This window comes from Aulonocara sp. 'chitande type north' Nkhata Bay, linkage group LG23, assembly GCF_057382095.1.
Source record: "Aulonocara sp. 'chitande type north' Nkhata Bay isolate Kocher_YH1m ecotype deep benthic linkage group LG23, A_spYH_male_GT1.1, whole genome shotgun sequence".
In the NCBI taxonomy this organism is placed as follows: Eukaryota; Metazoa; Chordata; class Actinopteri; order Cichliformes; family Cichlidae; genus Aulonocara; species Aulonocara sp. 'chitande type north' Nkhata Bay.
This window is the reverse complement of record NC_141365.1, coordinates 29,330,185-29,345,238: the sequence shown is the minus strand read 5'-3', so window position 1 is coordinate 29,345,238 and position 15,054 is coordinate 29,330,185. Positions and strand designations below refer to the sequence as shown.

The window sequence follows — 15,054 nt, the reverse complement described above, 5'->3', positions numbered from 1 at the left end:
GATGCAGCACAGAGGCAAACAGACACACACACACACAGACACTCAGGGTCAAAGTAAGGAGCCTGAAACCACATCTCCGTTGCTGAGATCACATTACATCAGATGAGGTCAGCGACAGAAACAAATCAAATAAATAAAAACAAAGGAGAGAGGATGACAGGCGGGTTTACCATAGCTTTGCTTTCGGCAGGAGCGGAAAACTTCGCTTCCATAGTGGCAGCAAGAGAGGGCAGACGGGAGAGCACCGTTACTATGGAAACCAGCATCTCTCTCACCCACACGACCAATCCTCTTCGTACCCATTAGAGTCTAAAATCACCAGCCAAACTGCTGGGTGGCTGACAGATATGTTTACTGGTTAGAGAGCCTGCGAAGGAGGAGGACGACAACCACAAAATAGGTTGCACCTCATTGCGCCTCACATCAAGTCACATCCTTATTAGATAATTCCAGAAGCTCTGCCTAACAATAAGAAAGCCAGTGTAACATGAAGAAGCACAATTAACCTATTGCACTGCTAGTGTGTGTATGTGTGTGTTTTTTTTACAGGTGTGGGTATGTAGATCCACCCAGCTGTATCAAATGAAGTTAAATAGCTCGCATGCCAGGCGAGTTAAATCAACTCAGTGATGTAATTACAACGAAATATATTTTGAAGTGTATAGCCTGAATAGTAATGTGACTGGAACAGCTTACATTACACAAATATTGCCAAATATTATACCTCAAGCCGTCAAATTTACACAGGATTTTTATGCTGCAGCGATATTGCTTTGTGGGGGTGGATGTACAAGAATGAGCCCCACTTTCTTGCTGGAGTCGAGCAGTAGAACATACACAGAAGCAATACAGGTGTTTTTAAAACATACGTAAAAAAACAGCTTTTATGTATATAAGAGTTGTTCCAACTGAAGCGCATGCCATTGAAAGCTAAAATGGTGACAAAAGAAATGGGATCAGGCAAAAAAAGAGAGAAATGGCTCAAATTTACATTTTTTAAAACCAAAACAATAAATAAATGAATTAAATATAATAACGGAAGAGACTACGGTAGAATAGAACTGGTGTAAAGCTCATACTGACAACACACCATGGGTAAATCTGCCAAATGTCCGTGTGGAATGCCCAGTTCTCTGAAATAAGATACAAGAGTAAAATGCATTATTCAACAGTGAAGGCAGCCAAACACTCTATTTAACACAGAAAAACAAAATGCATAGATTCCCATTTACGGAAAAATACTTTGGTCCTTAATGAAACAGCTCATCCTTAATAAAACCATGCACTTCAGGCATCGGATCACAGTTTTCACCTGTGTCTATCGTGCATCTCCGGTACTGTCAAGCCAATTTGCTTTCATACTTCACTGCTATTGCACTTCGCTAAAAAGTCAAAAAGCCCTACGGATACTTAATTTGTTTAGCATATTGATCTTCCTCTCAGGTCCTTGTTGGAGAATCATCTGGACACAAAAAAGCTTTGAAAGCTTTGTGGTCAAATTAAGTGAGTTTAGTCATGGTGGATGTTTCCAGTTGTATTTAGCGCTTTCCAATTGTAATTTCATCACAGACATTCAAAAATGGGGCATGTACTATAAATAGGCGTTTTTCACAGCAGACCTTTTGCCTCGTCGTCTGAGGAAAAGCACAAGTGTAACTAATAGCTGTAATTACATCTGCTTTTTATTTACACACATCCTTCTGAGCCTCCCCTCGGCTTCCGGGTAGTGATGGTAAATTTGATTCTTTTTACTGAATCGAGTGTTAATGAGTCACTCACCAAAGTGAAAGTGGTTTTTTGAGTCATTTGATTCACTGAGTCAGTTGACCAGAGAGTGCAAAAATTTTACATTTTCACTCAAACTTAATTTGTTTCCCTTTTCATGTAAATCCCACTGCTAAGATGAATGATTAAAAAAAAACAAAAGACTATTTTATAGAGAAAAAAAGAGCAAAAACATTTCTAAAATTAAGCAATTTCCTATCAAAATTGCTTAATAAACATTTATTTTGTTTATTTGTATTTTATTAGTATTTTCCTTAAGTGTGTCAAATATATATTTTCTCATCTAAATGTCCACTGCGCTGTGAGCCAGGGGGCGGTAATGCGCCTTAACATTGGTTGCCAACCAAGAAGAAGAAGAAGCTGTGAGCCAGGAGGGAGGTGGTGAGTGAGTGAGTGAGTGATTCGTTCGCTCGCTCTTTGATTCAGCACAGGAGGGAGGGGGTGAGTGAGTGAGTGAGTGAGTGATTCGATCGCTCGCTCTTTGATTCAGCTCTTTGATTCTTGATGTGAGCTTCTACTCAGGGTTTTTTCTTCCAGTTCAGGGCAGAAATGCTTTTGTTACGAAACTGGCTGTTGTTTCCCCCCCACAATTTTAATTATAAGCTAGATGTATTTCTACTAATGGAATTAGTTTGCTAACAGCAACAGGGATGAGTCAGTGAGTCAGTTGGGCTTGTGAATCATGATTCACGAGTCAGTAAAGTGATTCTCGAGTATTGAACGATTCGTTCACGAATCGAACATCACTACTTCCGGGTGTTTTTCATGCTTCCCGACTGATATGGACTAATTGAAAATTAATGGACTTCAGGTTCCAGGAACTAAGGTTATTCATTACTCTTTTCCTACAGTGGCGAGCCAAAATATCTGCTGTGGAAAATATTCTAGCTCACGATATTACAATATACCAGCACTCATGATAACCTTGATGTTTGAAAAATGAAGTAGTGATATCACTGAATTATAGATGTATGGCACCTTAATTGCTTTGAAGGAAGCAAAAAAGAAAATGACATCATGCTAGCTAGCTGACTACTGCAATAGCTAGGGTAGTAGCTAACTAGCTAGCTCGTTGCTACACTTTGTGGCTACCATTATGCTGGAGAAAAACACTTGAAGCCTCTCGCACCCAAGAAGAGTAAATGTAGTGCCTGTATGTTTTGGACATGATAATTGTGGGGTGAAAATCTGATATTGTGGCATTCCTTAACATGATCTCTTTGCCCTTACTTCATTATGACATTGCCTGTAAATATGAAGAAAAACAACACAGTGGGATACAGTGGGATATCTGCGCTGTAAGAAACTGTCATTATAAATTATAGGTACATTTCTTGAGCAGTGAAGTTGTTTCTTCACTAATGAAATCATTTCTGTGCAAAGTCTAGATTAAGTAAGTGATGTGTGGGATGTGTATTGTCTCAAAGGACATGAACGTCACCTGCAGTAGGGGTGGGCAATTAATCTTTCCGGGGGCAAACATAAGAAACTGGGACTGTTGTGGAGGGCTGCACCAAAAGCTTATAAGGAGATAAAATTGTTATTGAGCAGAATTGAGTTCAGTTTATTGGCACGGCCCTCCACAAAAGTCTCAGTTTCTTATGGCCCACTGGGAAAAACAATGGCCCACTCCCAATCTACTAGAATATGACTCAACGCCTGTAAGTGAGAATCCTGCCTAGATACAGTGATTTCACAGGGCCTTCTATGTAGCTGAAATGATAGTCAACCCTCTCCAGTCTTGCACTCATGTTTGAGGAGAAGCTGTTGCTAAACAACTTGTAAACAACATGGCAATTCCTGACTAAGAGAAAATTGTGATCTACAGTAGGCAGACATAGAGATATCTTTAGTCAAGCAAATGGTGAATAACAAATAGTATTTTTAGGTCCTTAATAAACAAAACTTTTCTTAAAGACTACGTTCAACTATAAATTTAGGACATTTTTAATGAATGGGGCCATAAGTCAGTCAGTTTTGCTAGCCTCTTGTTCTCTTGAAGTTCAGTTGTCCAGATATGCTGATAAAGATGGTGAGAGGTGATTGAAAGTCATTAAAAAAGGGAATGAAACTCAAAGTTGAAATTCTGTATAGAGGTACAGAATAAAGTCAAAAAAAGGAAAAATCTGCATATGGTTGAAAAGAAATATTTTCTACACAAACTAGGCCTGGTAGATTATTGTGCTCATTTTATTTGTTTTATTCTTCCTTTCTTCAATACATCATCACTTCATGGCTAGGTAAGCTTTACATCTGACTTGCTACATGCTTTACAACTTCTTAAAGGCCACAACAGGTCACTATCACAAGGAAATGTGATATTTTTCAAATTGATAAATGATACAACTGTAAAATCAAGAGATCTACTTAATATGAGAATATGTGACAAATCTTGAGTGTCGGTGCTGTTAAAGCAGCTGGTGAACCTGCTTCCTGGACAGTCTGTCAATCATCACAGAGGAGCACTCCTCAGAATGACTCACGGCTCTGCAGCGGCTTGAAAGCAGAAATAGGAAAAGTGCAAAGTGAAGTGACTCATTTCACACTTTTCCCCCACCCCTGCCCGCCACATTCCCCGCTCACTTCCTATTGGTTGATGTTTTTGTGTCAGGCAAATTGATTAACAGTTGCCTGGTGGTAACCGCTGTTTGACAGATTGCCCTAGAAGCTTCCATCGTTGTCATGATCTCCATTGTTATGCCCCCAAGGCGTTCATATCAGCAAAACCCAGCCACAAACGGCGTCCTTTGGAAAATTTGGATTTGGCAAAGACTTCAAAAACATATTCTGTGGGTATAATCTAAATCCTTCCAGCATTATTCCGACAAATCTGCTGGTGGCAAGCGAAAGAACAGGTCTCAAGAGTTGGATGTAGGATTCAAAAGAGGCAAAGGGACCGTCAGAAATCAGCTTCGTATTGTGCGTCGCTCACTTTGTAGCCATTGTGAGTAGCTGCCCTGATTCTCATGTCTCCATGGAGTGTAGCCTACTGACACACTTTTCATCTGCCCCGAATTTGTGAAACCTGTCATACGAATTTCTTATTGTATAACAAATCTGTCTCGATCACCCGAGCAACATTAATATTTCATGACAAACAATGTGCACACTGTAACAGAGGGAGTGCATTTGGACTTGAGGGTGTGAAAATGGATGTTGCCTTTTTAGATTTTCAGGATGAGTGTCTTCAGAAATCATTTTGAATGTATTCAGGAAGGTAAATTACATTTTCCCCAGGCTGACTTTCTCTGTTCGATTGTCGGGATTCATCCCTAATTTTTCAACAGATATCAAACACAAATGCAAAAAACAGCAAGCATTACATTTAATAATTTAGTTCCTGTAGCATTTTCCCTACAGTATTGAAGTTGATCTCATTGTATTAACTTAAAACGTCTTAATCCTAATTCCTGATGTGTATTTTAAAGTCATTTGCCTTTGGCAAATCAACAAATGTGCATCCTTATCAGGTAAAGGGTGTGGCATGTCATCCTAATATGTTTAAAAACCTACAAATCTAAAAGAAAAGCATCGTGACTAGCGCTTCATAAAAGCACCACTGTGGACATTCTTCCGTAAAGAAGCAAACTCACCTGAAATCTCTTCTTGGACCAGATTTTCTTCATCTTCAAGTGTTCAAGATTACCTGTGGCATGAGCTCACAAAAACATCCCGGCCACCCGAAAAAGCCCAGGGTGTGGCATCAACAACAACATAAAAATCAGGATTCAGAGCGGGATTCAGCTGCCTTTTTGTGCGTGGGCGTGTTTACTCTCCAGTCTGGCAACAAGACTGGGAGAAAGGCACCGAGAGAGAGAGCTGGAGGATGCAAATAAGCCAGAGCCAGGTGTCTTTGTGTCTGAGTGTGTATCCGCTGATGTGAACAGCATCCCTGTCTGACGTAGAGGCTGCCTTTAGAGGGGGCAATTCTCAGCTGGTTTGTCTAAACTCCCCCCACTCTCTGCCCCTCAATCGAGAGAGAGAGAAAGAGAGAAAGCACACTCAGAACAAGGGGAGGTGGGGGTTGTAAGTCTGAGCATAAGGGGTGCGCTGGGCTTGATTGCAGTGATGAGAGTGGAGAATAACAGGAGGAGGAGGTGGAAAAATGAGAAGCTTTGGCAAAGCGTGTTGACTTTTCTCTGAGTCGGAGGACTTGTAGATGAGAAAGAGCAAGGCTGATGCAAATGAGTCAGTTAGAGATGAACGAGAGGGGAAAAAGAAAAAAGAGAAAGCCGGGGGTGGGGGTGGAAGAATGAGGGACAGATGGGGAAAAGATTCATGAGGGAAACCAAATCTTTACCACCATCCTTACAGCCTCTCCCAGTTTATTCTCCTTTTTGTCATCCTCTGCAAGGAAGGTCGCAGCCTCTCAGAAAAACCCACAAGCCATCAAATATTTATCTCTATTTCATGTCGGTTACCTTTAACCAGTGATAGCGTCTAGACCTCAAGCATCTGAGGATAATATGGAGTAGAAGAGCAAATGCACTACCCTAAATGCATTAGAGGTCAATACCCAACAAATAGCAGCCATAGTTTGAGGGAAACATAAAAGTGTCCCCATTATTGAATAAATAATTTAGTCAAATAAACAACCAAAATTTTAAAATTAAAAAAAAAAAACACTGCAGAGCGTTGATTGCAAGTTCCCATAGTGATGTGGTTGTTGTCTAAAATCCAGAGATATAAACTCTAATTAAATGTGCAACAAAATAAAATTGTTAATTGCTGATACATATATTTATTCTTATTCCTGTTCTTATTCTTATTGTTGTTCCTATTTTTTAAATTTTGTTCCCATTCTTGTTCTTATTCCTTTTCTAGTTCTCTTATTATTATTATTGTTCCTATTCTTATTCTTATGCTAGCTCGCATTCTGATTCTTGTTCTTATTTGTATTCCTATTATTATTATTATTCTTGTTCTGATTTTTTTCCTGTTATTATTTTGTTCCCATTCTTATTCTCATTCCCATTCTTATTCGTATGCTAATTCCCATTCTTATTCTTTTTCTTATTTCTATTGCTATTTTTGTTTTTGTCCCCATTCTTGTTCTTATTCTTATTCCCATTCTTATTCTTTTTTCAGTATTGTGGGATTATTGTACCATGACTTTACATGTTCAATGTGCTTTTTAAAAACTGAATTTAAAAATCAAACAAAAAATTACTGCATAGCAAGTGTTACTCCCTCTTTTACTTTTTACTGTGATTATTCCCTCCATGGAAACAAAATTCCATTCCTTTATAAACAGCCTACAAATGGAAACCAAAAACTACCAGTCATCCACAAGTCTTGTCCATGGCTCACCCACAGAGTTTTTAGGGTTTAATAGGAGATTTTTACACTCACTTGTAAGTCCATTGATAGTAGCAAGGTTTTCTTTAATATTAGGAACATTAAAGTGAAGACAGATTTTTACATTGAGACTAATTCTTTCTTTACTTTTTAACTCCAAGAAAAAAAACTTGTGGAAGCTGCTTTTTTACCTTATTACGGGGGTCTACTTTACATGCGCGTCATCTCCTCAGTTTAGCCACCTACTTATTTAGTTTGCCACACATCTCAGCATTTTGCTACAAGTGCAGAGTCTCTGAATCACCATTACAGTTACCATCTCAAATGGTTGCTTTTTGATCTACTGAGGGTTTGGGGAAAAACAACATATTCACTTTGCATATGACCGCACTCACATGTATTGTTCGATTGTTCAAGCAACATAAGGAACGTGGATGTTTTTCTTAGCAGGCCACTAGTCATGTTTATTGTGTGTATTTGCATATCTTTCTTAATATGGTTTGAGTTTGATCCTACGCTGATGCTCCCTTTTGACAGAGATGCAAATATTTTGCATACTGTTTGCAGATATCGTCGTAGAGAGATTTAAAACATTGTTGGTTTCCTTTTAGGTTCACTGGTCTTTATCAACTCCTAAATAAAGTCTATCTGTTTCTGTTGCTTCATTCCTAAGTGCTCTGCATTTTCCACTAGAGTTAGGGTCACAAACTTTATCTGTCTGCCATCATGTCAGTCCATTATAGATTTTTCTGTTAAAAAGCCAACTTTGTGCACCTGGAAATTAAGTTGTTGAGAGTGGTGAGATGAGACATTAGAGTTGCAAGCTGTAAAACATATAATCTTATCTTATCTTACTCATTGTAAAATCAGTGGTTCAATCCCCAGCTACTCCAGTCTGCGTGTCAAAGTATCTTTGTGAGTGTGTGTGATTGGATGAATGAGGCAAGTAGTCACCCAAAAGTGTTATGTACTAGTCCATTCGCTTATCCAACTAGGCCCTCTACTACTGCTATGGCCAAATTACAATCACCAAACACACAGAAAGGCCCTGGCCTGTTTTGCTTTGAGGTGACAATGCTAACCACCACACAACTCTGTTGCTTAGTGACAAATTGTCTTTTAAAATTTGGAACAGTTAAATGTATTAAAGCTGAAAGATGCACTCTTTCTTCAACATTTCTCTTGTTATTACCGCTCTAAATGACTATTGATGAAATTCTTTTTCTACTTAGAGGCTTCTGCAAATCAGACAAAGAGAATATTATGAAACACTCCCCTCCAGGATGTCTTTTTTTTTTTTTTTAAGAAAAGGTCACAAGACTATTGCACCAACCGTCCAACCACCTCCTCCATTAAACCTCTTTCTCTGGATTGAATTAATTGTTCTTTCAGAAGTTTCTGTACTCCCTCCTCTATCACATGGATCTAAAAATAATAACAGGCAGACACAGATCTTTTTTTTCCCTCTAACCACCCATAGTAAGCATCCACATATCAGCACACCTTTTCTATCCCTGCTGACGTGCTTTGCCAAATAACATGTTTTTTAGCGTTGTTAAGTTAAGCATGTTACTGCTTGTGGACGTGCAAACGCACAATATGTGAGATTGACTCCAGTCGGGCCGCTCTCTGAACGTGGGTTTTAATTCTAGTTATTAGCTTTTTCCCTCTCGATGCATTTATCCGATGACTGTCACCCAGCTGTGAAAGATATATTCTTCTCCTCAAAACATCCCAAACTAGGTTTTCACTAAAATGCAAGCCCAGATGCAACGGATTTCAGTTTCCCATTGTTATTTTAACAAACCTCCCTCTATTCACCCTCGCTCGCCTCGCTTCCTCCTCCATCCATCACCAGTGGCCAGAGGCATTCAGTCCAACAGAGAAAGCGAAGCAATCGATACCAATGCTTTATGCGTGATATGGGATACACCCCCAAGTAACAGTTCAAACGCCCCCCAGATCAATAAGCCCATCAAAACACAAGTTTCCATGACCATCATCCAATGAAAATCTAGATACGGTGGCAGAGCTGCTAGGAAGAAACTCATGAGGTGGGTTTTTTTTATACTCACTAAAAGCCACAACGAGGCAGCTGCAACCAATCTCTGGCTGGGATATCATACACTGTCAGCCATTAAGAACGGATAATTAGATATGATTGGTGCATGCTATCTATCTTACTTTGAATCTGGTTTCTTTGAAGCTTCAGGCAACATCACTGTTCGATGCACTGCTCAGACCTTCAGCATACATAGACAGAATCCTTATTAGTGGCCTCTGATATGTTTCAGACACATCTGTGAAAACCAAATGGGCTCATATTTTCTCCTGAAAATCAGATATAAACGTCTCAGCTGAATCAACTCAGTGCAAAATTTGTTTTCTTGCAATGTCAACATGCACGGAGAGATAGCAAACCGTGAATGAGCATTAAAAAGACTTCGGACAGGTGCAATTTGGAGCATGGTACAGTTTAATTAGCTTAAAGCAACAAGAGAGAAAGCAGACTTCACGGAAACCCATTGATTTTGTGACAGAGGCTGCATTCTGTGGAGAAGACTTGATGGATGCCTTCCAGGCATACAGCTTTATCAGCAGCAAGGCTGGCATAATCTCCCTGCAACTGAAAACAGATTCTGCTGCTGTTAGACTACACTGTGATCACACCATTTCTGTTTTCCTCAGCAGACCGCATCTTCATTTTTAACCAGGTTTGTTAAGCAAATTCAGCTGACCCAACAGCAAAAGATCTGTTGATTATTTATTGTATTGATAAACCAATCTCTGCCTTTTCCAGCTTAATCTTTTTCAAATTCACAGTCGAAAAAGACTTCTTATTTCTTGGAATCTTGGCTTCCCCCTCCCTTTAAGAAGCCTTGCTCCTGATTGGTTGGCCCTCACAAAGCAAAGGTAACTGACCTCATTTTTAAAAACTTCATCCATGTTCAGTATGAGCATCTGAAGTTGCATCTGAACAAACCACCAGACTTATGGAACGATGTCCTTTGGACAGACAAGACCTAAGTAGAGATGTTATAATCGTCATAATGCACAAAACCAAACCCAGCAGATCAGCACAAACACCTCATACCAACTATGAAGCATAATGCTGGAGGGGTGATGATTTGGGCTTGTTTTGCAGCCACGGGACTTGAGCACCTTGCAGTCACTGAGCCGACCACGCACTCCTCTGTATAACAAAGTATTCTAGAGTCAAATGTGAGGACATCTGTCCTACAGCTTAATTTTGGCTGAAATTGGGTCATGAAGCAGGACAATGATCCCAAGCACAGCATCAAATCTGCAATAGAATTACTAAAAAGAAAAAAAGAAAAATCAAGGTGCCAAGTCAAAGTCCAGACCTCAACCTAATTGAAATGCTGTGATGAGACCTTAAAACAGCGATGGATAAATGAATGCCTGCAAATTAAAATGCAAGAGACTGATAAAGCCATACAGTACACAATTACTTCAACTTATTGCCATTAAAAGTGGTTCTACAAGCCACTGGATCGTGGGGTCTTGCAGAAACGTCAATTTTCATAGGACTTGATACAATAAGGTTAAGCATAACAGGCCCACTTTAAAAATTTGTCTAGCTATCCTAATCCCATAAGCTGTTCATCTACTTTTCTTTGAAAAATGTTGTAAGATTGAAAAAAAAAAACAATGGACAATAGACAACAAAAATAGTGTTTTTTTTCCTCAAGCTTTTCAAACAATGAACCACTTGCTGATCTCTTCTGAGATCAGCAAAAAGAAAAAAGCTCATGAAATTTTGAGTGTACGCCATTGTTCAATCATTAAATATGTGTAAAAAACAAAACAAAAAACAAGGTCCTTTTTCTATTCCATATGCTGACTGAAACTTGTTACAAACAGTGCTAATACTCATCCTTTCTATCCTGGAGTTTCCAATGTTGGATACTATTACAAAATGCAAACTACATCATTTTTTAAAGGTTGCCAAGCATAGCACCAAAGAGGTTGCGTGGTACTGCCGTAGCGGAAATAGCTGTAGAATTTGTTATGCTTTATTTATGTTGCATCTATATTGGTCGAGGTTCAGTAACACCCGTGTTTGCAGGCTCGGTGTTACAAGGCAGGTATTTATTGTTTAATTTAGAGGTTTTTATGAGTCTAAAGTAAAAATGTGAGTTCTGTTTTGTTTGTTTTTTTGGGAGGGGGGGGGGGGTAATCTTGCTATGGACAGATGATATACGAAGAAGAGACTTATTGCATTTCAAAATTCTACAAAGGGCGTCTTATTCACCGAGCCCAAGATTATTGACATTTGCTGGTTGTTGTTTTTTTTTTTTAAGATTTGATATATGAAACTGCCAGCAGACCAGACTTAAAGTCTCACAGTAAATGTTGAAAGTAATGTGTGAAGCCTACAAAATTATGAAGAATTCTCACAAGAGATCTTTATATGCTGCCAGATAAACAAACAAAAAACCTTCAGGAGCTACAGGATGATGATTCAGTTCAGTTTGTGAGGTACTTTGGAAATCCCAAATGACAGTGGCCAGCGTTGACAGTCACAGTGAAACCTGATCCTACCACCTAATCCTGACCAAATCCCTGAGGGTTACTGTGAATGACTGTGTACCAGCAGGCTGGAACACAGCATTCGCCAGACCAGAGGCTAAACAGCGCAAGCTTTACCCTCACATATTGCCTCAGCTGCCTCGTGAGACCAGAGAAACTAATTAATTGTCCCACATCCTTAATCCACTTGAACAAAATGTTTAGAGAATGTGAAATCATCAAGGAGCGACAGATTATTTCTTCTCCAGTATGGCAGTTTAATCCATACAAGAGGTCCGGGTCGAATGCCATGCTGTATATGGCTACCGAGGCATTGAGTTAGGAGACATTAGGTTTAATGTTTGCCCACAAACTTAACATCAACAACAACTAAAAGCACATAGGTAAGATTTCCATAAAAGTGCTGACTTAAAACATACATTTCAGGTATTTCCATGTTCATGTTAATCCTGTATAAGACTGTATATGCACAGAAACCTTTAAAAGCAACAGGAAATGCTCAGATTTAGCTGGTGATCATTCTGTGAGTCCAATTTTAATTTGTGCTTTTTTGACATCAAATCTAAACCAGTTAAAATTCAAAGAAAATCAGTTTATAGGCAACTGCAATATTAATAATTTCACAAAACAGGATTGGTGTACCTTGAAGTAAAGCCTGCAGTACAAACCATTATCCTTCAAAGACACAACAGAGACACACTGAATCCAATTAAGCAGGAACAATAGCGGCCTCAAGTGTATTGCCTTGTTTTCATTTCCATTACAGCTGTTCCACTTAGTTGAGTATGCACACTATAACTCCCTGCAATAATATGATCATTCTCTTACTTCAGCACCACAAAAATAAGATTTTTTTGGTCGTAGTACATCGTTTGTGTTGATGCCATCTCCCACTCACCTCTTTGTTTCTTGCTTCTCGGCCCACTCACACCTTCCCTAAAGCTCCTCAAAGCTTTTCGTGCATCGAGTAGCTCCTTCCTGGACATGGCTCGTGTTTTTCTCTTGTAAAATCCTTTAAAAACCCAACCAGATGGCTACTCCTGCCCAAAATAATTTCTTCCAGCACAAGCTCTTTTCTATTAAAACCTTGCTGAGAACATAGGAACTTCCCAAATTTTTCCAAAAGGCCTTCATTTCTCAGAATCGTCTTTTTCTTATAAAGATGCCTCAAAATGGCTTCTTCTCTAGCATGAAATGGGGAAGTAGTCCTGCAACGATGCACCACCTTAAGATAGCTGCTAAACCTCCAAACTTTGTCATGTTCAGCCCATACCCCTCTCCCTGTACCCCCTGAAGTCCTAACGTTGACTGCCAACTTCAGTGGTCTATTTCAAGTCCTGCATCGTTCACCCCCTACAGTTGTACTTTCCCTCTGCACCCCCTTTCACAGCACTTGCCCACCCTTGGTTATAGCAGGAGATTAAACACACGGCAACACAGAACGACCTTTCCTGTCCTCTGTGAGTCGCTCTGTTTGGACCACGGGCAGTTTTGAAACTCTAGTGCATGGCAGATATGTTGTAATGCACCATTAATGATATAGTATAACACCTCATGCATTATGGGACAATGAGACAGTTACGGGGAGGATTGCCGAAGAGTGGCGGCCCTATTTCAGACAGCTATGTGCTCATGAACCTTGATGCTAGAGGTTTTTATAACACTGTAGCCTTGTCCCACTTAAAGATGAAGTTTAAACTGAACTCTGTGGCCGGATGGAAAGATTAACACAAGTATATGAGTGACTGTGGAATTCAGTGACATTGCTGTTTCCTGAATAAGAATAACAAACCTGATCACGGTGTTATTGTTAGTCTTGTACAGCAGGACTGAACCTTCTGTGACTATACCTTCCATACCACCGTGACTGGCTTTTATATTGGTTGGAGCTCCACATCTTTCAAACATTTTAACTGATCATCTGCATCCAGAAAGAAATTGTTTAAATCACCGTGTGTGACTGAGCCGATGATTTTTCACCTGGCTGTATAGACAACATGTCTTTGTTGTTCGGTCATCATCTATGGCATCTTGGGCTCCTCTGATTTACTTATTAGCCCATGTTGATAGTACACATTCTTTCTTTATGTTAGTGTACACTGCTAGATGACATTCCAGGTTTTAGTTACCTAGATAACCTTGTAATGTATTCCTAGCTTGTCGTATGTCAGCCAACAGTAGCATTAGCCCTCATTGATAATGACTTCAACTGTTCGTCTCAAAGTGGAGAAAAACCTATCTCGGGATTTGCCCACTTTGCATTGTTAGCAAGTCTTTCGTCCATCGTCGCTGGATGTCAGTAATATTCTGTGGATAAATTTACTGATTGCGTCTTTCAAGTACCTCAACTTTTTAAACTCCCTGTGAGACAGATTAAATTGTGAAGCTCTTGAGAGAGTAAGAATATCTATAAAACAGACATCACCCGTGTAAAAACAAAGCAAATGCAGAAATTATTTAACTGCCTGCTTTTCCCATCTTTGGCTTGTATTTGGCAGCTTTGCAAATAACACTTGGAAGTCATTGTCAACAGGATTTATCAAGTTCCACCTTAAATGTAAACTGAACGTCTGAGAATAATATTGCAGCCAGAGCAAGAAAAAAACAAAGATTAAAGCAAAGTTGTAGCTGTGTTATGTGTTATGAACCCTTAGATGTCTCTGGATGTCCTTTATGTCCTTACCTAAGCTTGGGTGCCTTTTTCTAAAGAACTTTTCAAATGTTACCTTATCAGTAACTGCAAGTCGTGCCTGACATGTTCACTCACACCACTGTGTCACAGTTTTTACAATAATTTACTGTAAAAGTAGCTTAATAAAAAAACAAATGATGGTCAATTTGCCATTTCCTGCTGTTTCATCAAACTGCTAATCCAGCCTTATGATGTGTGACGGCACATTAATGCTGTACGACAGAAGGTGACATTAATAAAGCAGTGTGGGCTCGTGACACTGGACCGCTCTGGTTTCTGGTTGGTCTGATCGCTCAGGATGATATCTTAAAGTGACAGACCTGAGTGTCTGACTCACTGAGTGATGCTCAAAAGCAGCCAGAACACGCAGTGACTGTTCCCACATGGGCAAGTATACACTAAGCCCCTCCAATCCCAGCGCACCCTCCTTTTCTCTTTATTCATCAAGCTGAGCGTGATTGAGTGTGACAGTGCTGCGTCTTGACCGTGGCGAAGCTATAATTATCTGTGATGTCTGCTGGTGCAATCAGAGAAGGGGGCCGACGGCATCCACACATCACTAGAGCACGAGCCCTCTGGCCGGCACGGCACATACCGGGCCATAAATAACCACAAGGAGAGTGAGAAGAGGGGAGATGTAAGAGGGAGGCAGTGGTCAGGAAGATAAGAAAATAAAACCTACAGGATGGATAAAAATAGAGAGGCAACAGTGAATTGCTGGTTTT

At 39.7% G+C, this 15,054-nt stretch overlaps 1 protein-coding gene across 6 annotated transcripts in view; it reads right to left on the bottom strand.

The window, feature by feature from the left end:
* Positions 1–15,054, bottom strand: part of LOC147302060 (striated muscle preferentially expressed protein kinase-like) — a 59,663-nt gene that overhangs the window by 38,397 nt on the left and 6,212 nt on the right. Inside the window, exons 1-3 of one of the 6 annotated variants that reach the window (XM_086283677.1) lie at positions 5,379–5,685; positions 1,091–1,133; positions 171–205 (exon numbers count right to left, since the gene is read on the bottom strand). The exons of 2 other annotated variants lie outside the window; for them this stretch is intronic. Coding sequence is in view for 3 of the 4 variants with exons in the window: in XM_086283675.1 (XP_086139801.1) it covers positions 171–303 (133 nt within the window). In the remaining variant the exon portion in view is untranslated. 3 more of the 6 variants (XM_086283676.1, XM_086283675.1, XM_086283674.1) reach the window with 3 other exon arrangements.